The sequence below is a fragment of the Dysidea avara genome, chromosome 2, assembly GCF_963678975.1.
Source record: "Dysidea avara chromosome 2, odDysAvar1.4, whole genome shotgun sequence".
NCBI classification, from domain to species: domain Eukaryota; kingdom Metazoa; phylum Porifera; class Demospongiae; order Dictyoceratida; family Dysideidae; genus Dysidea; species Dysidea avara.
This window is the reverse complement of record NC_089273.1, coordinates 19,855,059-19,881,805: the sequence shown is the minus strand read 5'-3', so window position 1 is coordinate 19,881,805 and position 26,747 is coordinate 19,855,059. Positions and strand designations below refer to the sequence as shown.

At 37.9% G+C, this 26,747-nt stretch overlaps 3 protein-coding genes across 5 annotated transcripts in view; all 3 read left to right on the top strand.

Moving 5' to 3' along the window:
- LOC136246787 (uncharacterized) overlaps positions 1-761 on the top strand; it is a 41,753-nt gene extending 40,992 nt beyond the window's left edge. Inside the window, exon 13 of the mRNA XM_066038346.1 lies at positions 438-761. Within this exon, the coding sequence (XP_065894418.1) occupies positions 438-666 (229 nt within the window). The 3' untranslated portion in view covers positions 667-761. The remainder of the gene's footprint in view (positions 1-437) is intronic.
- Positions 762-4,145: 3,384 nt separating this feature from the next.
- LOC136243586 (uncharacterized) lies at positions 4,146-22,822 on the top strand. Of its 3 annotated transcripts, none has more exons than XM_066035122.1 (5): positions 4,146-4,284; positions 6,288-6,385; positions 8,555-8,674; positions 21,095-21,656; positions 22,460-22,822. In XM_066035122.1, exons 2-5 carry the CDS (start codon positions 6,328-6,330, stop codon positions 22,680-22,682), a joined length of 963 nt encoding a protein of 320 aa, XP_065891194.1. In that variant the 5' UTR covers positions 4,146-4,284; positions 6,288-6,327; the 3' UTR covers positions 22,683-22,822. The 3 variants fall into 3 exon arrangements, 2 of the variants coding, with proteins under 2 accessions (XP_065891194.1, XP_065891201.1); XM_066035129.1 differs by having other exon boundaries at positions 4,156-4,284; positions 6,283-6,385; XR_010694908.1 differs by lacking the exons at positions 6,288-6,385; positions 22,460-22,822 and adding an exon at positions 10,995-11,061 and having other exon boundaries at positions 4,156-4,284; positions 21,095-21,233.
- An 813-nt stretch (positions 22,823-23,635) lies between these two features.
- The window catches only part of LOC136246785 (uncharacterized), a 47,114-nt gene continuing 44,002 nt past the window's right edge, over positions 23,636-26,747 (top strand). Inside the window, exons 1-3 of the mRNA XM_066038345.1 lie at positions 23,636-23,751; positions 24,672-24,973; positions 25,881-26,171. Of these exons, the coding sequence (XP_065894417.1) occupies positions 24,689-24,973; positions 25,881-26,171 (576 nt within the window). The 5' untranslated portion in view covers positions 23,636-23,751; positions 24,672-24,688. The remainder of the gene's footprint in view (positions 23,752-24,671; positions 24,974-25,880; positions 26,172-26,747) is intronic.

Here is a 26,747-nt window from a genome sequence, read left to right as displayed (position 1 = left end):
TGCTGATACTAGAATTAATTGTAGTGCAGTACTGAGAACTGGAACAACACTACACTCTGCTGGGTCACAAGAACTCTTGTCAGCTCTAGTAGCAAACATGCTTAAGTTATAAATGTGCAGCTATACATGCTACGGTATGATTTTTGGAGTAATACTGAGGACACTGGTCAATAAATTGCAATGATAGAAGAGGAAATACTATGTACATGAGTATGTGATGTATTGGACATTGTATATCAAATCAGTAATTTCTTTAGCTAACTTATCCAGTGACATATAAACAGAAAGCTATTCCAATACTGTACTGTATGTCGTGCTACTGATTTGAAAGTTGTAAAGGTGATATTATATGATAACTTAGTTTAGTATGTTTTCAACAAGGTTGAGGTACAGTGTACTGTGTTCATTTATCACAACTGATTGCTATGTTGTTACAGGGAAACAAAGAATGGTCAACAGTGTTGTTATGATAAAGAAGGATTATTAATAACTGATCGTGATTCACCTAGTGTAGGTACTGTTCTTAGGACCAACATTCTTATTGATGCTCACTATGGATACTTTGAAAATGATTACTTTTCTTACTTGGTGTGTTGTCAGGAGGACCAAAATTCTTGCAAGGGCTACTATGGACAAAGACCAATTCCAACTACTGACTGTTCTTAGACTATATAATGTATAGTAAATGTGTGTTTGTGTGATCACTGTAGTGTGGATTATTTTGCAATAATTATATCATTTGTGTGTGCTCCTTTCCTTTATATATAGAGGATGTACATAGCCATGTATCATACAGTATGGTATTACTGTATAGTAGGGACCACAAAGGAGTAGGCATGGCTCATCACCAAAAACCAGCCTCAATTTTCCCTTACTATGATGAGGCAATATTGGTTAGATAAAACTAAGCCCAAACAAGTTTTCAGATCGACCTGAAATGCTTTCAACAAGTTGCTACGGAATTTAAAAAAAAAATTATTTAATGGAATTTTCTACTGACTGACTAACTGACTGACTGACTGATGCCTTCAGACAAGCATAACTCAATATCGGCTAAGGTTATGGGCTTGATTTTTTCACTGTTCGACATTGCTTCTGTCCGACAGGTGCCTTTTGGTATACCGCAGTATGTACAGTGCATTCTTCATGGACTTACCAGTGTCTTCCTTTGCATCCCATTCATCTTTACTGACAGCGAAAAGTGTTGATTTGGTGGTAGCATGTGATGGCTTCCTTCGTAAGGGAAATCGTCCGTATGTTTCATAGTGGCTATTTTGATAGCAGAGGTGCTTTTCAAACAGTTCTTGATTCGTACTGCTGTGTAACGGGCGACAAAGAAGCGTAATGGATACTTCACTTTACAGACGACAATTATTGATATAACTGGGGTGCACGGCACCATTTCTTTCTTTCGGTATGCATGGATTGCAGAGGTGCTTTTCAAACAGTTCTTGATTCGAAATGCTGCATAACGCACTGAACATAGCTGACAACAAATACTTCACTTTTCAGATGATAATTGGGGTGAGCGGCACCATTTCAGATGCGGTATGCATGGGTTCACCAGTTATAATAATTATTTACAAAAGTACACAGGAAAAGTTGGAATTTTCAACTAGAGTAGGGACCATAGCACATCGATAAAAAGTGCTGAAACAAGCTGGAGTAGTGCATGATATTAAATCACTGTAAATCAATAAGAAGTGTTATATCCCTACTGTGCTCAAGATACCATAATGGAAATGCGCAGTAGGGATATAACACTTCTTATTGTTTTACTGTGATTTAATATCATGCGCTACTCGAGCTTGTTTCAGTACTTTTTATCAATGTGCTATGGTCCCTACTATAGTTGAAAATACTTGTAGTATTAATGAACACATTGTTGATAACATGTATACTACAAAGTAGATTATTATTACATGGAACAAACTTCATGCAGGTTTCATTGCAATGTTAGGTGTGAGGGAGTATGGAATACATACTTGCTATTCCTTTTAAAGTACAATTATTAATTTTGTGGGTTGGGAACAATCATGCCAGTAGGTATCAGGATTTATGTTGGTGTTTGAAGTGATTATAAGGCTTTATAGTAAGAGTAAGACAATCTGTTATTAAGTATAATATTTAGTGAAGGTGAATCTTGAAGCTGCTCAATGCTCAACTTTAAGAGTATGATAGCTCTGAAGCTATTCACAATGATTATACCTAAAGCCTTTTTTGAAAACAAACTGTTGTCATCTATTTGTAAGTTACAAAGTAAAGTTACTCTCTAAGGTTCCTATGGATAGAAATACTTGAAATTAATGAGGAGAAAACATCCTGACCACCTGGCAGACTTCTGTAAGCATTCAAGCATTAATCAGATGGTTGCAGGTTTGAGGCTGCCCAGGTCAAGTCATGGATTTTTTCTCCTTCTCCACCTTTTCAAACATACTTTCTGTAACAACTTTAAACAAGCTGTAGGACCAGGAGTCCTACAGACCTTCAGCACTTGTGCTGTAAAGTCTTAATAAATAAAAATAAATTAAAATACAAGCTCTGTCTTCTGGGGGTATCTCTTCCATCACTACCAAAGAATTGGACAACCGTGGCCACTTGTGTATCTTCATTCCACCATTAACCCATAATTCGGACAGTATTTTGTGTAGCTTCATACCTTCAGCTTTGCTCATGACAGAATTCATGCTGTCATCTATGTAAATGGGTTTTAAAATTGTTTCTGAAGCTCTTGGATGACTGTGCTTAAATGAACTGGCATGGAATTAAGATACTGTACATGTTGTGCCAAGAATGGGGAAGCATTTACTCCAAACACCAAACTGTTAAACTCATAAACATCAGGTGGCCTATTGGTTCTAAATCTCTCCAATTTCTATGAAATGGCCTATCACTTTGGTACAACTAAATCCTTAGGTACATCTCTGAAATATCACATGCTATTGCAATAGGATAACACCTAACATGCAACGGTACATCACGCAACTGTTTATGAAGTTCGTGTCCTGAATAAATAGCGTTGTTAATTATTTTAGAGAAATTCCGTTACATTTGGCAGAAGCATACCCAGGGATTGGCAGGGAAAAATATCTTGCAAGGTTTCCAAGGTTCTTGCAAAAAAAGGGACATTTTCAGTGCAAGATTCTTGATTTGCAAAATACTTGCAAAATTTGTGCACATTTCTTGCAAGATTGCTTTGCAAAATTCTTGCAAGAAAAGGGACATTTTCAGTGCAAGATTTGTGCACGTTTCTTGCAAGAATAGTGCAAGGATCTTGCACTGCAAATATTGCAAGTCTTGCAAGATATTTTTCCCTGGGTAAAAAGTTACTTTTTGGTAGTTACTTGATCCGTTTTGACAACAGGAAAATGGGGTAAAAACCATGTAATGCTTATTTTCTCAGATGGGTCAACTTTTCTAACATACCTTTTCTCAAACGGTTGACAATTACCTCTCACCATAAGTAGCAGTAGTTTGTAGGCATTTCTTCAAACGTTCCAAATTCTCAATGCCATTCTGGTAGCTGTAACATTCTTGTTTCCATGGTAGAGCTATTTGAAAGTGACTAGAGTTGTACTGATAATCGAACCGGTAAACGGTAGAAATCGATAATTAGCTGTTTTTTTTTACAAGTAACAATAACATTGTATTATCTGATTAGCTAGCTAATATTAATTTTACAACTTGCACACCTCGCACATGGCCGCAATATGATATCATTAATTTTTGTCGCAGTTAACTCTGCTTTACTTGGACGCGCACTTTTTTCTAGTTACAGCTATAAGCTGTTTTTGAATGGGATTATATACTACGCACGTGCGTATAGTATGCTACTATGAACTCACTATCGTGGTTCATGATACCTTACTTTTTGCGAAGTGGCGGGCGGCGCCAGACTAAATAGAGCAGTAAAGCGCTACACAAAACGCGTTCCCAGATTTTTTTGGAAGCGAACCACAAGTCTCCTTAAAAGATGTGGTTTGATTCACACTATAGGCACCCTGAGGCACGTGAGCAATCGCAGCATGTTTTGAAGCTTAAAATACAGTTCAAGACAAGTGTTATACAAAAATACAAAACTGCTACGATTGCGTAACCTATAGGTTGCTCACGTGCTGAGGGAGTATATAAAAGCCACCAGTCAGACTAGACTCTCCACTTACGGGAAGTCAGCTGCCTTCGATTAAGAAGACAGTCGTTACCGTCACTAGGCTTGGAGCTTAAGGGCGAACCTCGCGTCGTGTCTCAGTAAAGAGAGAAGAGTTTCAAGCTTGTCGAGCTAAGGTGAGTGTCTCAGTTTTAATATGTCAACGTATACCGGCCCAGGTATCATGTGTCACTATAAAAGGTACCGGACCTTGAAACCGGCCACGCGGCAACACTGATAGTAGCGGGTTGATTTGCATGCAATGTTTAAGAATTAAGCGTTCATATAGACCCGAATACGTGAAATAGAGCATGCTTCATTTACTCCATTAATTTTCTCGGCTACCAGAGGAATGGCTGACGAAGCTACTGTGTTTTATAAGCGTCTTGTCTCCCTCCTTTCCAACAAATGGGACACACCTTATGGGATGGTGAGATGCTGTTTAATTGCGTTCGTCCATTAGATGTATACGAGGCCAAGATCTAAGGGGTGTTTTGGACCTTCCATCTTTAACATCAATGCCAACTGACTTAATCCAGGCTAAAGCCAAACTGTCTTCTGTTATATAAATTAAGCTTTGCTGTATTTGTTTTTTAATAGGTGTGATGGTTATCACATCAAAAAAAAAGTTGCATGTGAGGATATTGGAAAGTGCCACGGTAGCTAGCTATATGAAAGTCGAGATGAAACTATCACTCATCAGTGATAGTCAAAGGTTGAACAATGCATGTCAGGATTTCTGACCTGTCACCGGCACACCAGGCCTGCTAGCTGGCTGAGTCAGTCACTTGCAGAGCTCCCACTGCTCAGTATCATCAAGACTGTGATTATCAGGGCTGCAGCCCTGGTTATTTCCTGGATTTGGCAATACCACTGACTAATGATAAACATACCTAGTTTAGTATGTATATGTGCTAGTTGAGCTGAATATGGCTATTGACTGAAAGATATCTTCATGGCTTATATGTTTATGAACACATTACTATGCTGCAAAGCACAGCCATTATTAAATTTTTTTAGCATTAACATCATTGCAGTGGCCGCACTCTTTTTTACAGCTTGGCTGTTTTGAGTGAATCACTATCACAACAAAAAAACAATGTAGCTAACTACAAATTTTTCATCATGCTTGTATGCATGGTGACCTTTGCAGCATAGTAATATGTTCATAAACATATAAACCATGGAGATATCTTTCAGTCAATAGCCATATTCAACTCAACTAGCACATATACATACTAAACTAGGTATGTTTATCATTAGTGTGCATTATTAAATTTTTTTTTGCATTAACATTATTGCAGCCATTTCTTGGCCGCCACCTTTGATTTCACAACTTTTTTCACCCAGGCTTTTGAGGGCTGCATTCTTTTTTTACAGCTTGGCTGTTTTTGAGTGGATTTCACTTCTTTTTGTACTTTCAAAAACCAAATCCTGCACCTTTTTACAAAAACGGTGTAGGATTTGCCACCGAAAAGTTTTTGAAACCAAAATTTTCTCAGTTAGACAAAGACTTGACCATGGTTGCAGATATACTTACAATGCGCCTATGTATGTGTGACACCCCCTTGCTCCGAATTGGTTTTAAAATACTAGCTAATGCAAAAATTCTTCAGTTTTACTGAACATGCACGTATATGTTGGCTATATAAATTTGCAAACAATATGTTCTAGATAACCTAGAATTTGTGATTCAAAATATAGGTGTGATAGTTTATAATTTGTCACATAACACTAGTACTGCATCTACATGCTGTGATTTTTTGTTGTTGAAATAAAGGTAAAAAAATGTGTGAAATAAACATGCTGTGGTTATGCATTCAATTTTGCATTTGATGTTAAAGGCCACTGCAACAATGATAGCCTTGAAATTTTGGTACGTTATAATCTAGCTATGTGATAAGCAATGAGTTTGGTTTTGTTTGTTACAAACACAAAATCTTTTCATACCCATTATATCACTATGGATCTCATGCAAAACATGATGTAACCAATTACTGGCTTGATATGCTGAAAGACGGAGTAATGTAAAGTGTGTGTCTGGCGTTCAGCAGTAACAATAGATGAACTTGGTTCTGTTCTGGAATTTAAATGATTAAAGTGTGTAATATTTGTTATTACAGACGTATGTCTAGTCTAGACCTCCAGCTGCTATTTTGTTGTCATATTCTTACCTATCGATGTCCGCATCACACTTGATAGCCGCTGCCCTTGCAGCATTGCCCTCCTCCTCCACTGGTAAGATAGCAGTATATAATGTGTTGTGATGTCAGTGTACACAAGGATTACATGGCTGTAGCCTAGAAAGCAGATGCAGTTCCAGGGTGGTTTCTGAGGTTTCCAGAAATTATGTGCTTTTGCAAGTTTGCCATGAAATTAAAGTTGTTGGGTCAATGAAGCTTATTATTAATTGAAGTTAAGTTACTTATTAACTATTCTTTATTGCTTAATATTGGCTGCTCAGTACAAACTTGCATATGAAAACTGTCCATGTGCTTGATTGATATCCAAACTCATTTTTACAGTAGTTGACAATCACTTTATTGGATATGTATAGCATACCAATTGATTATGTGTTTATTGTTTAGCTTTCCATAAAAGTGGCTCTCTCTAGTGTCATGGTGCGAATTTGTTGTTTTTGAAACACATATAATTGTAGTTAGTGCAGTGTCACTGTATATCTATATATATATATATATATATATATATAGTTGCTCATATTCATGTGTCCTTTCATTACATAAAATTGTTTTTACAAATTGGGATGATACCACTGTGTGTATGTGACCTAGTCTGTAGAAACAACCAATTTTGGAAATACGTACAAGTGTATTGGATCTCTTCCTATATACTGTGGCAACTCCAAGTTTCTGGTATGGTATAGATGTGACCCAAAGCTAGGAGAGAACGACTTGAATTGGGATGGTGTGATTGATACAGATGAATAATAATGCACACCACACACTATCTTACATCACACGTGACTACTATAATACATCATAATAATTATCAGACAGTACGATAGTACTGTATAGTAGGGACAATAAAGGTGAGGTAGAGGTTATGACAATATAGCGGACTGTACCTGGTCACAGCACCAAAATGCTGCAGAACTTTCCTATCCTGGCCAAGTCCGACTTGGAAAATGAAGGTGTAGGGATGAATTAGGCCAAGCTATGGGCTCATGACTGGCTAAAATGAAAGGAAATTCACAGCAGAGGTACTTATACAACACCACAGAGCTGTACAGCCACATACAGCTATCCCAGGCTGATCACAGTTCCATAAAGGCCCCCACACTGCACGTATGGATTGCTACTGGGCTTGGGATAAGTAGCCAGCAAAACCAGACCACTCAAGTCTAACTGATTTATGTAGCTTTGTGTTCTGGGTGAAACATCGAAGCTGCTGACATGGGCGATTAAGGCCGATTTTCCCAGACTGGTTAGTCTTTTTTCCTTGTTTGATAATTCAAGTTAAGAGGAAGCTGCAAGATAGCTTTGGGCTCAAAAACAGTTGACCACTTGAAATGCACAATTTAGTTGGCTTTAATGAGTTCAAATGTCACTAGCTTTATGTCTTGGCTACCAGAATAATATTAGTGCACATGGTGAAGCGTGTTTGACAATCGTGACCATCTCAGTGAAAACCTGTCTAGTTTGCATAGGCATGTGTTTAGAGAAAACAAAATTTAAAAAATTAGTGAAATTACACGTGTTACAAAGAAAGTTTTACGCAATGATTAATTGAGCCATTACTCAGAAAAGGAAGCCTTAAATTGATTAAACCTATACACCATCTTATTCACCTACTTATGGAGAGTGCAAAAATTGTTGTTTCATTTTTGTAACCTCAATTTTTGCGTGTCATGTGTGTTTGTTTAAAATGCGGTAGACGTAAACAAAATTGTTGTCATTTCTTCAACAAAACTGCCTTCATATGGCTATGTGCAAGTAACTGCAGGGCTAAAATTATACCTTGGTTGATCTGCCAATCCATAGTGAACATTGTAAGCCAAATGTGAACTTTGTAGACTAATCCAAACAGAAGTTATGGTTTGGAATGTAAGTGTCTGTAGTTTTATAGTATAGTCACTGTGCAAATCACTTCCTTGTTTTCCCTACTGTTTAGCACTGTAATTCCAAAACTACTCACCATAATCAACTGAAACTTTGGTGAACAGTCTTGGACAATGCAGATAATGCTTAGAAAAATTGGAGGTTGTGCAATCTAGATGGGTTTTCGCTGAGATGGTCACAATTTGTACCAGCATTATTTTAGGAGTGTTCGAGTATAATTCCATCACCATGTTTTTTTTTGCATAAATATTTTGATGAATTTCATCAATATATCTACTATAGTAACTATGAAGGTTGTTGATACATTGTTTGTACCACCTTTTGATAGGTACGATTACTACAACTGCTACTGGTACAGTGCCTACAGTGGCACCAGTAGTACCACCAACAGATACAACACCACCGGCACGTACAGCACCACCGTCACCAGCTACTGCTGAGCGTCTTAGTATGTTTGTATTTATGTATTATATGTATGTACCAAATATTAGTAAATTTACTGTTTAAAATATTTAGTAGTAGTATTATGGGTATAAATGATTTGCCTAATAAACACTGGTGCTGAGCAATACTGAAAAGATCTAGACACACGGTAGTGTGTCATGCAGCCCAAGAAGCCAACACGTAAAACCTTGAGAATATTGACAGGAAGAAAGAAAATGCGATTTTCACGCATTCGTAACTCTGTGCTGTCTTCACGAAATGAAACCATTTTTTGCTGTGGACACAGCCGCCAACATCAATACTCAAATTTCAACAAAATTGCTTCAAGCATTCCCAAGATATGTGACTTAAAAATTGGCTTAGTTTCTTCAGGTTTTTTTCTTCCTCTTTTTACACACTTTCAAAAACTGACATGAAACACGAACGCTATATCCGATTGCCTTGAAATTTGGAGCACAGAAGGGAGTATAAAGGCACATCTTGTTACCAGGTTTGGCTTAAATACGATTAACAGTGAAGGAGTTATTAGCGATTATTCATGAAAAATAACACCAATAAATATTATGTTGTCTCACCTACAGGGTAAATTGCTTATGGGAAGAAGCTGAAAATCTGTGTGTGAATAGGTTAACTATTGAAACTCGAACCTTTAGTAGTTTGAAAGAAATTGAGCTAAAACCACGAAGTATGAATAGGTTAACTATTGAAACTCGAACCTTTAGTACTTTGAAAGAAATTGAGCTAAAACCACGAAGTGTGAATAGGTTAACTATTGAAACTCAAACCTTTAGTAGTTTGAAAGAAATTGAGCTAAAACCACAAAGATGCAACAAAAAATTAATAGTATCAACATTGTGTAACAAATATTGAGCAATCAAGATTAGCTAATAAAAACGACTACTTGCCACGTCTACCAGAAAAACCGCTTAGAGTAATTCTTTGATAATTGCTGTACAAATGGCTTAATCATCTTAGAAAGGCTCTTCAATGGTGTAGAAGAATCAGACTTAAGCCACAGAGTTATAACAGTGGTTGGCATAGCAAATGCAAGATTGAGATATTCTAATAGAGCAGTCACCTTGAAGAGAGATCAGCTAGAAACAAGTGACTTGTACAAAGATCATCTACAAAAAAAATCACCCTGTAGAGAGATCAGCTGGAATCAAGTCACCCTGTAGAGATGTCAGCTAGAAACAAGTTACCCTATAGAGAGATCAGCTACAAATAAATTACCCTGTAGAAATATGTGCTGGAAACATATAAATATGTGCTACAAACAATTGAAACAAATCACCATGTAGAGAGCTCAGCTAGAAACAAGTCACCCTGAAAAGAGTTCAACTACAAACAATGAGAGTTTTATATAACTACAGTTCAGTTATGTAAAAAGTCACCTTATTACTTATGGGATATTCATTCAGTACAATATACAAATATTTAATCAGACAAAAAGCTATACACACAATTGCTTCTTTTGTTCCACAAATCCTGCAGTAAAGAAAAAAGTTAAAAGGAAGCACCAAAGCCAGTTTATAGCTAACTTTGTGACTTGCAATACAAGAAGAAGTGATATCTAAACCAAAGCAGCCAAGTTGTAAAAAGAAATAGTGCAGGCCTCCAAAAAAAGCCAGGATCAAAAAGGAGGTGAAATCAAAGCCAGGAGGAGGCAACACAAATTCACCTGAATTGTCGTTATTAAAAGTTTTGCTATTAATTTACCATCACAACCATATTTTGGCTGCCACTTTTGATTTCACATCTTTTTCACCCTGGCCTATTTGGGGGCCACGCTCTCTTTTTAGTTATGCCCTAGACATAAATTAGTCTTTGCCTTGTTTGATAATTTCTGTGGTAAAGTTAAGCTAGTGACCAAGTATTGGCTGTGATGTTAGAGTAACATCTGTAACGTTAATAATGATGATCAGGTGAATTTATTACAATGCAAATTCACCTGAACTGTCGTTATCAAAATTTAGCTATTAATCTACTACTATCACAGCCATATCTTGGCCCTATTTTCTGATTTCACATATTTTCACCTAGGATCCGCACTCTTTACTGTTTTACATAGATTATACTTTGTATGTACTGCTTAAATGCAACGTCATCTTGTGAGTCGAAGTGGTTTGAAAACCCCTTAATTAAAGGATGTGGCACCCATTTCACTTGAGAGTGTTCATTTCAAGAAAAATGAGATGAAACAGGTGCCACACCCTTTAATTAGTGAACTATATGTGTCAGCTTTTTATATTTTATTTGCTTCTAACTACATTTGATTTATTATGTATCCTTGTGTATTATAAGCCATATGTTTTATTAATTAGTGGTTTTTTTTTCCAACTTTCGAAATCCCAAGAACGCCAGTCACCGGTAGCAGTAGTAAATCAGCAGGTACAAATTTTGTATATATGTATTGAAAAGTATATTGTGTAAATTATTGATGATTGTGTGGCCCAGCACTTATTTTATTTCTAACAGTTTAAATCAGTTGTGTAGTGGTCATTGGTCAGTGTTGGACATGCAACAGTTCTGTAATAATACCGTGGAGTCTGGTTGTTAGGTGCATAAGCCTAATAAAGTTTGTGAAAAGTATTGTGATTAGCATATGTGACTGTCTCAGCAAAAACCCGACTTGTTCGCACAATAATTTTTTTTATTCACTCAGCAATATCTGCAGTATTCAAGGAATGGACCATCAAAGTTTTAGCCTTCTGTGGTGTGTAGTTTTGGAATTATAGCGCTAGACAGTAGGAAGAGCAAGATAATCGATTTGTACAGTGACTACACTGAAAATAAACTACAGGTGTTTACATTCGCAGCCATAACTACCGTTTGGATTAGTCTGCAATGTTGCAACTTGGCTTAAAACGTTCACCATGGATCAGCACATTAGCCAAGGTATAGCATTAGCCCTGTAGATACTTGCGCATATGGATATGAAGGCAGTTTGGTAGAAGAAATGATGACGATTTTGTTTACGTTTACCGCATCGTAAACAAACGGACGTGTCATGCATACCGTTGGCGCTAGAGAAACGGAACAAAGATTTTCAAACTCGCCATGAACAGGCGAATAAGATAGTATATAGTTTTAATCGATTTGAGTCTTCCTTCTTCAAGTACTGGTCCGATAAAAACTTGCGTAGTTTTTTGTAGCATGCGTAATTTTACGAATTATTTTATTATTTCGATTTTCTCAATACGCATGCTTGTGCGAACAAGTCGGGTTTTTGCTGAGACGGTCACATATACATAGTTGTTAAGCGCATACGCCAAATAAATAAACCTAGTTGTGATTATTGTGGATTCGCTCTCTTGGGTTGATGTGAACTGCAGTCATCACATGTCCAGGTTTATACGCAGGTTAAACAGGTTTAACTAGATATCCGATATCCGTGAGCGGGGGGATTGAGGCAAAACAGGTTTGTTACCGCAAGACCACTCCTTAACCTGTTCATCAGGTTTGTGGTGCCAAAAATCTATCTAAAATTCTTGGTGCGCAGTAGTTAGTGCAAAAGTTTATAGTCATTGCTGGTCCTTGTTTTGGCCGATTCACAGTGTGTTATTTGCAGCCAGAGTAATGTCCTCAACGGATATCCCAACGTTCGAGTCGGAGGAGAGTCAGAACCCACCGCCCCCGCCTCCAGTTTCACAGGCAGTCAGCGGATTATCAGCGGAGGATGCCACGAGACTGATGTCACTACTGCAATCAGTAGCAGGAGTTGTGCAACCCCTGGTTTCATCCGGACAACAGGAAGGGCGAAACCCCTTGTCCCAGGCCGCAGGAGTTATTCCTTCAATGGAGAGTTCAACGGCGACATCCTCAAGCACCACCACCTCCACGGCTGGCAAGCTTTTTTGGCTAAGTGTTACTTAACTGTAAAAAGTGTAGTGGGGGCTAGTCCTCAAGGTGAATACTGCGATGTGAGGGGGTTATGAGACCGCCGTGGGGCTGGGTAACCCCTCCGTCCTCCCCTTGCTACGTCTCCAAAAAAAAAAGCACAGACGATAACTAATGTACCTATCAGTCGTAACTCCCAGGGCGGGATAGTTGGGGGCATTATACGGAACCAATGGAGGGATTCACCAACTAAGTATTCCCAGGCGTGAGGCAATAGTTACGAAAAAAAAAAATTGTACCTGAATCAGTGGTTTTATGTCCGTTTTCAGAGGGGGGTAGTATTCCAATAGAGGGTTGATAGTGGGGCATTTGCCTTGGAAAAGTTTCAAATCCCTTCCTGCTTCCCACATATCTTGTACTGAGGTTAGGGACTTAACATGGATAGGTGCATAAGGTCTCCAATCTGCATATCAGGGCCTTAAGATAAACATTGAAGCTAGAGTGTAAGCCTTAAGGGTACCACAAGTAAGAGTTATGGAGTCCTGCATAAGGATGCAGGATCAGGAGGTGGCGTAGCTGATAAAGTGGAAAAGGTTTCCCCCCACCTCTTCGGTCCACCACAACACAGTAGTTCGCTTATCAATGTTACTACTTGGGACCTCATGGCAAGAAGAGTAAACAATTTGAATTACACCACCCTCTCAAAGAGCTGAGCATGTAAGGAATTAGGGCACAAACCCCCAGTTGCATAATTGTGGCTTTAAGGGTACTCAATGGTCAGTGTCCTTCCCTTTGATGTGGGTTGGCTATTTAATCCAGCCAGGCATGGGATGGGCCCAGCAAAATCAGCTGGTCACTTTAGGTCTAATTAGCCCCACCCTGTGGATGCAGTCAGTATGAAAAACCAGGCAGAAGGCTTTAATCTTAGGGAAGTAATCAATTTGGGAATCTACAGCTATAGCCAGGTTGCTGCAATGAGCACTACCCCCATTCTATAGGTTTCGGGCGAGCCCCTCTTTTAGTTAGTTCATAGCAGGGCTTCACCTGTGGGTCCAAATCGCAAATTGGAGGCCACAGGTCTCCAGCAGCATGCGTCTAACTGCTGTGCTCTTCCTTGTTGGAGGCAGTGTGTCCAACCGCAGTGCACTTTCTGTTGGAGGCAGCGTGGCCAACTGCAGTACACTTCTCTGGGGGGGCAGTGGGCCCAACCGCAGTGCACCTTCCTGTTGGAGGCAGTGTGTCCAACCGCAGTGCACTTTCTGTTGGAGGCAATGTGCCCAATGCACTGCGCCTTCCTGTGTGTCCAACCGCAGTGCACTTTCTGTTGGAGGCAGCGTGCCCAATGCACTGCGCCTTCCTGTGTGTCCAACCGCAGTGCACTTTCTGTTGGAGGCAGCGTGCCCAATGCACTGCACCATCCTGTGTGTCCAACCGCAGTGCACTTTCTGTTGGAGGCAGCATGTCCAACCGCCGTGCACGATCCAGTTGGAAGCAATGTGCCCAGTGCAGGGTGCCACCCCGTAGTAATTAGACCGTAATTATCAAGGCCAACCATATAAGCTGGCTTTGGAACTTGCAATTACGAAAACAAGTGATATCTGCACAAAAACAGCCAAGCTGTGAAAAAAGCTGTGGCCTTAAATAACCTGGGTAAAAAAGTTGTGAAATTAAAGGTGGCAGCCAAAAAATGGCTGCGATGATGCTAATGCTAATAAATTTTAATAATGGCTGTGTGCATTGTTTATATTAGCATTAACATCACTGCAGCCATTTGTTGGCCGCCACCTTTACTTTCACAACTTTTTTCACCCTGGCTTTTTAAGGCTGCGGACACCTTTTTTCATAGCTTGGCTGTTTTTGTGCAGATTATATAAATATATATATATATATACGACTGGATTTTGGAAAGTCAGTCTTAATCAATGTCATGCATAAATAAGTAGAATTTTAAAACTAATATTTTTACTAAATGCTATATATCCCACTAGGGACCTGTGAGAAGGCTAAATAAAGCCTTTGGATATTGTGTCACTATTAGGAAGATTATGTACCCGTTTCTATATTACTGAAATTCAGGGTATATCAAGACACACGGTAGTGTGTCATGCGGCCCAAGAAGCCGGCGCGTAACACCCATGAGTATATTGACAGGAAGAAAGAAAACGCAATTGTCGCACCTCCATAGCTCTGTGCTTCCTTGATGAAACAAGACAATTTTTGCTGTGGACATGCCCTCCAACTGCAGCACTCCACATTCCGAATTTGAGCGAAATCGCTTCACGTGTTCCCAAGATATGCGACTTCAAAAATTGGCTCAGTTTCTTCGTTTTTTTTTCTTATTATTCTTTTTCTTGTCGCACACTTACAAAAACTTCTATAAAATGCGAACGCCACATCCGATTGCCTTGAAATTTGGCACACAGAAGGGGGATATAAAGGTGCATCTAGGTACCACCTTTGGCTGGAATACCATAAACAGGCAAAGAGTTATGAGCGATTATGCACGAAAAATAACACCAATATGTTGTCACGCCTACAGGGTTAACCGCGTATGGAAAGAAGCTGAAAATCGGTGGGTGAATAGGTTAACTATTGAACCTCAAACCTTTTGTGGTTTGAAAGAAATCGAGCTAAAAAACAGGAAGATACAACAAAAAAACCAACAGAGTGTAACAATTATGCAATCGAGACTAGCTAATAAAAAAAACGACTGCTTGCCATGCCTACCAGATAAACCGCTTGGGGTAATGCTTTGAAAATCACTGTACAGATGGAGTTATCATCTTAGAAAGGCTCATCAATGGTGTAGAAGAATCAGACTTAAAGCTACGGAGTTATAACACGAAATCCAATTTGGTGCAGCAAGTGCGAGATCAAGATACACTAATAGAGCAATCATCCTAATAGAGCAGTCACCCTGAAGAGAATTCAAGAGATCAGCTAGAAACAAGAAACCTGTATAGAGATCAGCTACACACAAGTCACCCTGTAGAGATATCACCTAGAAGAAGTTACCTTGTAGGGAGTTCATGCAACTATGGAAAGAGATAGTTCAGTTAGAAGAAATCACCTTGTAGAGTTCAGCTACAAAGAAACCACCATGTAGAGAGTTCAGCTACAAACAAATCGCCCTGTGGAGAGATTGATAGAAGAAGTTACCTTGCAGAGAGTTCAGCTACAAAGAAACCATCATGTAGAGAGTTCAGCTACAAACAAATCTCCCTGTAGAGAGATTAGCTAGAAGAAGTTACCTTGTAGAGAGTTCAGCTACAAAGAAACCATCATGTAGAGAGTTCAGCTACAAACAAATCTCCCTGTAGAGAGATCAGCTAGAAGAAGTTACCTTGTAGAGAGTTCAGCTTCAAACAAATCACCCTGTAGAAAGATCAGCTAGAAGAGGTCACCTTGTAGAGTTCAGCTACAAAGAAACCACCATGTAGAGAGCTCAGCTACAAACTAGTGACCTTGTAGAGACCTCAGCTAGAAGAAGTTACCTTGTAGAGAGTTCAGCTACAAAGAAACCATTCTTTAAAGAGCTCAGCTGCAAACAAATCACCTGTACAGAATTCAGCTACAAACAAATCACCCTGTAGAAAGATCAGCTAGAAAGAGTTACCTTGTAGAGAGTTCAGTTACAAAGAAACCACCATGTAGAGAATTCAGCTACAAACTAGTGACCCTGTAAAGACATCAGCTAGAAGAAGTTACCTTTTAGAGAGTTCAGCTACAAAGAAACCACCATGTAGAGAGTTCAGCTGCAAAGAAATCACCCTGTAGAAAATTCAGCCACAAACAAATTGCCCTGTAGAAAGATCAGTTAGAAGAAGTTACCTTTTAGAGAGTTCAGCTACAAAGAAACCATTCTGTAAAGAGCTCAGCTACAAACAAATCACCTGTACAGAATTCAGTTACAAATAAATCACCCTGTAGAGAGATCAGCTAGAAGAAGTTACCTTGTAGAGAGTTCAGCTACAAAGAAACCACCATGTAGAGAGTTCAGCTACAAAGAAACCATTCTGTAAAAAACTCAGCTGCAAACAAATCGCCTGTAGAGAATTCAGCTGCAAACAAATCACCCTGCAGAGAGATCAGCTAGAAGAAGTTACCTTGTAGATTGTTCAGCTACAAACAATTCACCCTGTAGAGAGAACATCTAGAAGAAGTCACCTTGTAGAGTGTTCAGTTACAAAGAAACCACCATGGAGATTTCTGTAATCAATATATGTGACTGAATTTGACAAAACAAGGCTTCGATGCACAAAGCTTTGTTAGGAGATATGGCGATTTTAAGGAATCATTGTGTAATAACTTCCCAGTGCCTACAGCTGTGCAAACAAAATTTGCACCAATTGTTCATCTGTTCACTAGCTATCACTGAGTGGGTGTATACATTTCTGATACCCAAAATTTGCCCTGTTTTGAGCAGCTTTTTTCGAGCGGGTAATAATATCACAGATGGTAGTAATAGGGTGGGAGGGTGGGGGTGGACGGTGGTCTTAATATACGGGTATAAAATGGAGTAAGAAGACGATTGGAATCCAGAGGCCAAGTTTGGGCTCTCCATGGCCCTCCATGGCCCTCAAATTACTCCAAATTGACTGAGAACACTATTGGCGAGCTCTCTGTGAAATCCCAGCTCACTACACACCATTATCACAAAGCCATGGCCATTTAATGGTGCCAATCTCACACTCGTGGCTTTGACAGGGTCGGAAGAAAGCTGCTACAGAAACCAGACTTGTCAGTGCTGAAGGAAGTACAGTGTGAAATATGATAGTGTATTAGACCAGCAATCCATTTCTGGTAAAATCGTAAGTTTGATTTTGTGTGTGGAAGCCTTGTTATGTGAAATCCGGTCACATATGTATTATATATATAATTTGTACATTTACTGATAAAATATTTAAAGTACATCTACTTCATGTTTTCTTCTTCCTGTGGTAAAAAAAAAGTTAAGTTAAAAAAGTCCCAAAGCCGGCCATAAGCCGGCTTTGGGGTATACAAATACAAAAAGAAATGAAATGTAATCCAAAACAGCCAAGCTGTAAATAAAGTGTGCGGCCCTGGTCTTGGCACAAAATTCACCTGAATTGTCATTATTAAAATTTTTACCATTAACCTACCATCACAGCCATTTCTTGGCCGCCACCTTGGATTTCACATCTTTTTTCACCATAGCCTTTTTGAGGGCCGCATACTTTTTTTACAGCTTGGCTGTTTTGGATTAGATATTAATAGCTGGTTGTAATGGACAAATTTCATAATGAAAAAATCTACTGTTGCCCCTAGCAACGTAAGTTTTACATTATTTGTAGGTGTGAATGTCTTAAGTCACCTCTCCAAGTTTTAAAAGGATAGCATATATAAGTCATGAGATATGGCATTTTGAATTTGCAATTTTCCTATACACTGTCAATGAGAGGGGCAACAGTTGCCCCTTCTTGGTAATCACACAGATCATGGGATTCAAGGAATGTCATATCTTTTGATCTATATACACTATCCATTTATAACTTGGAAAGATTATTGTTGACATTCACACCTACAAATTATGTAAAATTGAGATACATGTACTTTTGAATTTTTGGTTTTTGCATACGTTCAAATACCTCATTTTTGTGATTGCCCAGAAGGGGCAACTGTATAGCCCTCTCACATAGATATGTATGGGAATACCACAAATTTCAAAATGTCATATCTTATGACATATATATGCTATCTTTTCAAAATTTGGAGAAGTTACTTCAGATGTTATCACCTAAAACTAACGGGAAATTCAGGTTGCTAGGGGCAACGGTTATTTCTATATACTATAAAGTATTATTATGGGATTTGTCTATTACTGTAAAACAGATCGGAAGGTTAAGGTGCCTTAACTTTCATATGTGGCATTAAGACTGATCATAACTTTCTAAATTCTGGTCACATATAGTGTTGATATAATGCAACGCCCTCTGTATAACTAGAACAAGGGTAACTTGGAAATTTTAAATTTGAGTAAGGGTCATGGTAATCAAAAGTAAAGGAACAAAGGAGGTTGCCTACACCTGCAGATATACTATATAATGGACTACTTCAGTCATATACAGATTGGTATTAGTATATAGCTATGTTTGAAGTAGGTACACTAGTATTACTGCATGCATAGGCTAATTGTTTCATTTTTTCCACATGTACAACATCAATGCACCAGACATACAGTATCATTAATTTTGTGTCCAAACACCTACCCACTCTATAACATTATAAAGAAGTGGCTTATCTTCAGCAATGTTTCACCTGTTACACAGCAATGCAAATGTGACTGGATTTGCGAAAAGGGGTCTTCCACACATATCTATTTTAAGAACTTGGCAATTCATAACTTCAGATTGGAAAAAGGTATTGCCTTGAACGTTGGACAGTAGTGAGTACCAGCATAGGTTAATGGATAGAGAAAATGTCAGGTTTGTATCTTTCTTGAACACAAAGTTATGGTCTTCCAAGTTCATTGAAGTGGAAGACCCCTTTTTGCAAATCCGGTCACAAATAAAGAATGGTATAAGAAGCATCTCTGTGGTCACTATGGATGATTCTCATTTATATAGCCAGCACTGAAATCTATTCTTGTGTGGCCATATCCCAGTGCATATTGATTAAATTTTGCAAATGCTTATAATCTCTAATGTGCAGCCAAGCAAAGAGTGGGGTCTGGCCACACGTTATAATGTTATGCATACACTGAAGCCATGATGCATTTTCAGTGAATCAACACCTACACACTACACAGTAGTCGAAAAGGAATGGACATAAAGGAAGACAAATGTCACTGCTGTGGTTGGCAAAAGTTATGTCTGAGGTTGAAGCACCATCACAAAGTAAAGAAATCATGCCCTTTATCTTAAGTTAGATATTTATTTATTTATTAAGACTTTACAGCAAAGGTCTGTAGGACACCTGGTCCTACAGCCTGTTTAAAGTTGTCACATAAAGTGTGTTTGAAAAGGTGGAGAAAGGAGAAAAAATCCATGACTGGACCTGGGCAGCCTCGAATTTGCAGCCATCTAATTAACGCTTGAACTCTTACAGGAGTCTGCCAGGTGGTCAGGATGTTTTCTCCTTGTCAATTTCAAGTATATATATACATAGGAACTTTAGAGAGTGACTTATTATCTCAAAGTACAACCAAATGGACATTAGTTTATTTATTAAGACTTTACAGCACCGATATGCTTGGCTGGAGGCATCGGTCAGTTAGTTGGTCAGTTAGTCAGTCTTTCAGTCAGTCAGTCAGCCAGCCAGCCAGTCATTTATTCAGTCTGTCAGTCAGTCAGTCGTCAGCCAGCTAGTAGAAACAGTTTAAATTAAAATTTCATATGGAAGGGTTTAGATTGTTTTGAAGTATTTTTGGCTTGATTATGCCTAAACAATGATAGCATGAAAAAGGTAAGGTTGGTTTTTTGGTGATGCTTTTGGGTAGGAAAGCCATGATCTCTACTGTGCAGTACTACTGTATGCATGATAAACTCCAGAGTGTTAGACAGAATGCTTTGTTGGTTTAGGTGAGCTACTGTATGTTTAATCAGCATTCACGTTATTAGGATATGTAGTAGGAATTACTGAAATACTTTTAAAATTTGACAAATACGTGCAAGAAAGTAAATTAATTAGGAATTTATAAAGTTGATTATGTATCATAGAAATAGAAGTAATAATACAAGGGAGGCACCCACAGATATACGTACTAGTGAGCATTTAATCCCAATTTTGTAGGTATTAAATGTCCTGTAGGCCTAGGAAACCCTCCCTTGTTTCATTACCTAAGTATGATCCTTTAATTGAACTTAAATTTCAATTTCCTTATACTTGTTTGTTTCCTTTTTGATAAGTAGCGAACTTTTGCATACCACAAAAAGAAACTGACATAGTGCCAAGTACGTATGTATATTTTGCATTTGAGCATGTGCCACAACTAAAAAAAACTAGTGGCCATTACATTTAGTTGTCAGCCATGTTCAACCTGTTACACAGCATTACATCTGAATGAAGCTTAAGAATGGTACAAAAAGTGCCTCTGCAGCAAGCAATCCAGTCTGTACAGAAAATATGGATGATTTCCATTACAAACATGATATTCAACAGAGGGAAGCCTCTACGAGATATCTTAAATTTACACCTTGATGCTGTCACTAAATAACTAGAGGGAAAAGGTAATTACTGCGGTATGCCAGAAATGCCTATCCGGCTAAAGTCACATCTATCAGTGAAAGTATCAATCCTATAGCCTTATATTAGCCATTATTCAATTATGTTGGTCTAAAGGCATGGGGTAGTTGATCTGTCAGTCATTAGAAAATCCCACTGATCATTAAATTTTAAAAATTTTGTAGCAACTCATTGGTAGCCTTTGGGTCATGCTAAAGACAATTTGGGCTTAATTATACTCAAAAGGCATCATGAAGGTATTGTGAGGCTGGTTCTGGTCTATGATTTTATGTGTGAGAAATTGAAAAACCTCCATGATACCTTATTAATATACAGTATGTGATAACAATTATCTGTTAATATATGGTAGTATTGTCATTACTCTTATTGTCTTTGTTAGTTCCAATGATATACCACATACCAGATGTGGTGATAACAGATAGTAATGGACAAGAAAGAAAAAATGATGTTCTTGAAACTAATGAGAATTATACTGTAAACATGAGACGTGAACCATGGGATGATCAACAATTTAAAATCTACCATGTGATTCACAAAATTGTAGGGAAATCCTCTAGATGGATTAAATCACAGACAGAGTTGAAGCCCAATTTCATCAACAAGGGTATTGATAATGTGAAAATAGAGCCAACACAAGCTTCAGCAATCTTAGTTATAAAGAGTGTTGGCGACATACAAGTTAGCTATGTTAGCACAACATTTAGCCTCTTACATCGAGATTATAATAAAGTGTGTATTAACTGGATTGATAAGGAAAAAACCAGATATAAAGAATCCCTTCCATCTCAGTCATGTCCTTGTACCTTACAGCAAGCAAAACAAGATCCAAATTATGTAGATGATGTATTTTGCACTTCATTAGATGTTCATTATTTTTGGGAAGCTGAGAATTTTAAAATTAACAAAGGAGCTCACCACTGTATGATCAACAAGATATCAGTGTATGTCGTCCATGTGCCATAAACTTTGGCAGTATAAACCTTTAGCCGCAAATGTGATTGGTGAAAAAACTGTGGCAGTCTGCTGTGCTTCATCATCCACACATTGCATACAGTTAACCAATGACTGGAATATATTTTGGTGGAAAAACGTTTGTCAAATGAAAGGAAGATTCACCAAATTTCCCAATGTTTTATACTGCCAAAGTTTTCTATGTATGTTGTATGCACAAAATGGTATGTGCATTCAATTAGATTTTGTTTTTCTTCAATAAAAATTGAATTTAAAATTTTGATAAAGGTTTGGCTTGCAATCTTATTGGGAATCATTATAACAGCATACATGAGCATGACTAGCATTAATTTTAGTAGCAATGAATATCACCCTATAACAGTTATGTAGTATTCTTGCCAAGAGTTCATAACTGTATTAATTTACAGCACTTGTGTATACAAAAAATGGCACAAAAAATGAAATTTCTCACTTGAATGTCCATAGCTAGTACGCATCATATACATATTTATAAATGGACTGTAAAGTCATAAAACTTTAAGTGTCAATAGTTTGTCCTGGTTCCTTTTAAAAGCATTGCAACACTAAATGTTAAGCAATTTTCTTTGTTTTATAGCTACAGAACTTATCTTTAAAAGTGTTTTGGATATCAGTAGCTATATAAAGGGTCAAACATACTATCGACAAGCTATATTATGAGTTTGTACTCATTCATCATTATGCCACAATAACAAGTTCTGACAGATATCTGTGCCTTATCCAAATGAATATTAGTCTCATTTTATCATTACATAGGCGGCACAGGGCATGGTCAGCAGTGTTGCTATGATAAAACTGGAGCATTAATAACTAACTCATCTGGTGGAGGTACTGTCCTTAGGACCATCATGCTCAGTGATTTTTACTATGCTTACTTGGAGGATGATTATTTCTCCTACTTGGTGTGCTGTCCAGATAAATGTGATGACCGCTACTATATCAATAGACCGATTCCAACAAGCATCTGTTCCAACTAAACATGTTTGTTGTGCTTACTATGTTTGAATGAAATTACTTTTGAGTGTGTGAAATTAAGCCAATCAATTTATTATTTTTAATTGGTTTGATTATTGCAGCATTTAATGTTAAGCAGTTTCTTTTTTTGTAGCTACAAAACTTAGTTACACCTGCAAAAAAAAATGTTTTGGAGATCAGCAGCCATACTGGTGAAGAGTCAAACAGTTAGATTAGCGATTATTATGATTTATGCTCAATCATCATTTTATGCCACAAATACAAGTTCTGATGAATATCTGTGCCTTACATTATACTCTTCTCTCATTGTCAGTTGCTGGCTTCTGCTGGTGCTGCTACAGCATTAATTTTTCATGTCCTTACAGGCACATTAAATGCCACAAAATACTTGAAGTGATTATAATTATTATGCACTATAATTGAGTTTACTACAAAAGAGTACCATAACCACACCTCTCACAATAGCTTTCCCAATGTGAGTTGTAAGCAGCAATGTTAAGATACCCTAATAGGCAGTCACCCTAATACAACAGTCAGAGTTACCATAATAGTTACAAGGGTCATAACACCGTATTTAATCATTATACTAAATAGTAGCTAATGAACAAAACAAAAGGCATGATGGTACAACATGGGCTAGACCATGGTTTGATTGCGTCAAACGTGGTAACTGCAACTATGTATAGCTAGCTATACAGCTGGGTTAGCTACTTCCATTGAAAGTGCAACGTATTATTGATCGAGCATGTCAGTCCAAATATATCCATGATTACAACATGGTGGTCAGCACTACTCAACTGGCCGTAGTTCACTGTGAAAGATATGTATACACTCACCTCGTGAATTTCTAATGTGAAAGGATACCGGCATAGTATGGCGGCGCCCGTCTCCTGCATAGTCAGCATAGAGTAGGAGGCAGGCGCTACGCAGACGTACAGTACAATTTTGTGGTCCACCGCAACTTATGATCACGTGATTACGGCGACTGTTAGATTTGATTGTGGGTGATTTCGAGCTTGTTTAGCGTTTACACTCAGACTGCAGTACAGGACGAAGTATTAAGTGACTCTGGTAAGTACATAGATAGTTTGAATAAGAATTTAATACATAAGTCAACTCGCTACAATCATGCACCTACCCTGGGCTTGGTATATCTATGTCCTATTCGAGAGTTCACTTAGTATGATGTACATACTTTAGAAGTATGATTGTGTACTCGGAAGTATGTATATAAAAAACTTAAGTTACAGCAGGGAATGTACCATCAGTGTATAGCTCTGTCAGTGTTAAGACTCTACCCCCCAGTATGGGTTAGGTGGGGATTTGACAATTTATGGGAGCAGAAGCCCCACTATTGGGGTGTAGCCAGTTTTCTAACCTACTACTGATCCCCCACTGCAATTCACCAAGCATGTGTGGATTGTGGCCTGCACACGAGCCAGTGCTTTTTCATCAATTTAGATATTGTCAAAAGCTCCTCTAATGGGGCAACTTTGTTCGTAAATCCCCTATATAATCCTACTTAACCCGTACTGACGGTTACAAATGATGCTTAAGCCTGGGTTAATAGCCCGGCAGGTGTGGCTATGCTTTTGGTACATCCCAGGTATATAACAGCAAACAATTTGTTCCAGACTTGATTTCTACTGGTTACATGACACCCTTTAACATGTGTGTACGCTGGACACATGCTGTGCATAATACATGTATAGCACCTACGTCTATAGTACTGAGTTAACATGTCATACAACACTATTCATCCACATAATGATGTAGCAACAAAGGGACTGATAACAAAGATTTGTTATTCAGTAGTAGTTATCTGGGGAATACTTGTGGAGCCAGGAGTATGTACTATAAATATTAAGTTATACTTATTTGGTATTAGTTTATGTAGGACAAAGTGTGGGGATCTTAACAAGTGCTCTTATGAATTCTATTTACTGAATATAACATTTAAATTTATATGCTAAAATTTTTATTTGCTGTAGTCTATCTAGTCATCAAGATGATTTATCAGGTAGTGGTATTATTGTTGCTGCTATGTTCAATCAATGGTGTTCCTATTGAGGAGTTTCTCCCCTTTAATGGATCCAAGCTTTGTTTGATTGATGCTGTCTCTGGAATGATCCATACTAGTAATGTGTTGGATTCTAATGGAGTAACTATTGATGAACTTGATAGATCAAAATGTGATGAGTTTAGACTCAGTCCTAATGATGATGCTGGATCATATAATATTAGTATTAGTGTAACTTTTCCATTCTTTGCCAGGCAATTTAAGAATGTTTATGTAAGTACAAACAAAATAATGTGGCTCTTTGTTGCATGCCTAGACTACTGTACATGTTGCAGGAGGATCAAGTCACTAGTGGTCTGGGAATTCCTGTGTTTATATATTCTGACTCCCTTTAACTACAATAAGTTTCTCACAGGTCTATAGTGAGGTAATACTTATGAACCACCTAACTGTACTTATACATGTAAATGTGTACCATATAGGCTGGAGTTTTGAGAGACAGTTTTATGTGAAAATGTGTAAAAAGATATTTTCACAATATAGCTATTGTACATGTAACCAGTGCTCCCGATAATGGTCTCAGACAATGGACAATTCAGATAAATGTATGACCATCATTGTATTTGGCAGGACATGATGTCCTATCAAAAGAACCCAAAATGTGCATATTTGCTTTACTGTTTACTACCAAGAGTTGCTACTAATAGCTGTCTCTTGGTTGCTAGGAGATTTAACATTCAAGCCACCCAAGAGAGTCACCACTAATGTACCAATGCCAACCCCTCAGCTGTACAGAAACCTCACAAAATCACTTGTAATAGTGATCAAAATGTCTATCCTCAGTACAACAAAGGGAATGCCTACAGCCAGAGTGCCTAACATCAGAGAATGCTTACTATAGGCAGGTCACTTGTGTCCTTACAAATCATAAATTTGTCCGGACAAGTTTGGATTTGTCAGGACATTTTGTCCTGGCATTTTGTCCTGGCGCTTAAGAATTCTTATCAGGAGCACTGTGTAACTCAACTTTAAGCTGTCATCACATACATTTATGCATATTATTACTTGAAAATTTGTATCTCACAAAAGTTTTAAGGTTATCACCAGTTGCTGTGCACATATACATGTGTATTTATTAACTATGTCTCTTGTATGCTACTTAGAAAAAACTTTCCAACAGGTCAACACAAATGGAGTGATCTCATTTAATGCTCCATATCCTACCTTTAATCCAGCTCCATTTCCTATGCCTAACAGATCTTTAATTGCACCATTCATGTCAGATGTTGATACTAGAGGCATTGGGGAAATATACTTGAAGGAGACATCTGATCCAACATTGTTACAAAGAGCAAGTAGCATAATACATAGTGCTACATACCAAGTAATGGAACTACCTCAATTCGACCCTCTGTGGATGTTGGTTGCCACATGGTATAATGTGGGACATTATAACAGTGGGACCAATAAGGTAAATAGAAGTTTTAGTTTTTGTGGTTGCTTGGCCATCAATGAAAATTTGAAACTTTGTCATTGTCAAGCTTCACTCTTACTATGTAATGGGCAAATTGTGTGGAAAGTCAGTGCTTCTCAAAAGTAAAACTGTCTTCACTTTTGTCCATCTGTGAGATCACTTAGTAAAAAAATTGTGTGTATTTCATAGTTTTGTTTGGTAAATACTATAAATAGTGTGACTTAAGTTTGGTGAACCAGCATGTAAGGCAAGTTGGTAGATATAAGTTTAGCTAAGTTACGTACCATTTTGGCAAATTTGCTTTCATTCACCAAATTCTCCAAATGTTAGCCACTCCAAAATTTCATCATTTACGGTAGTAATTTGGCAATTGTGCTATTTGGAAGGAAATTGTGGCATGGTACCAAAAGTCAGCAATTTTCTATTCCAAATTTTTGCATCTACATTGTCTCACAAGCAGTTTTTGTACTTAGCCTGTGAGGATGTGACCTTTTATTTACATTTAATTTGGCAAAGACAGTTTGTGTCAGTTAAACTTGACAACTTAGGAATTACATATACCTTTACAACTGA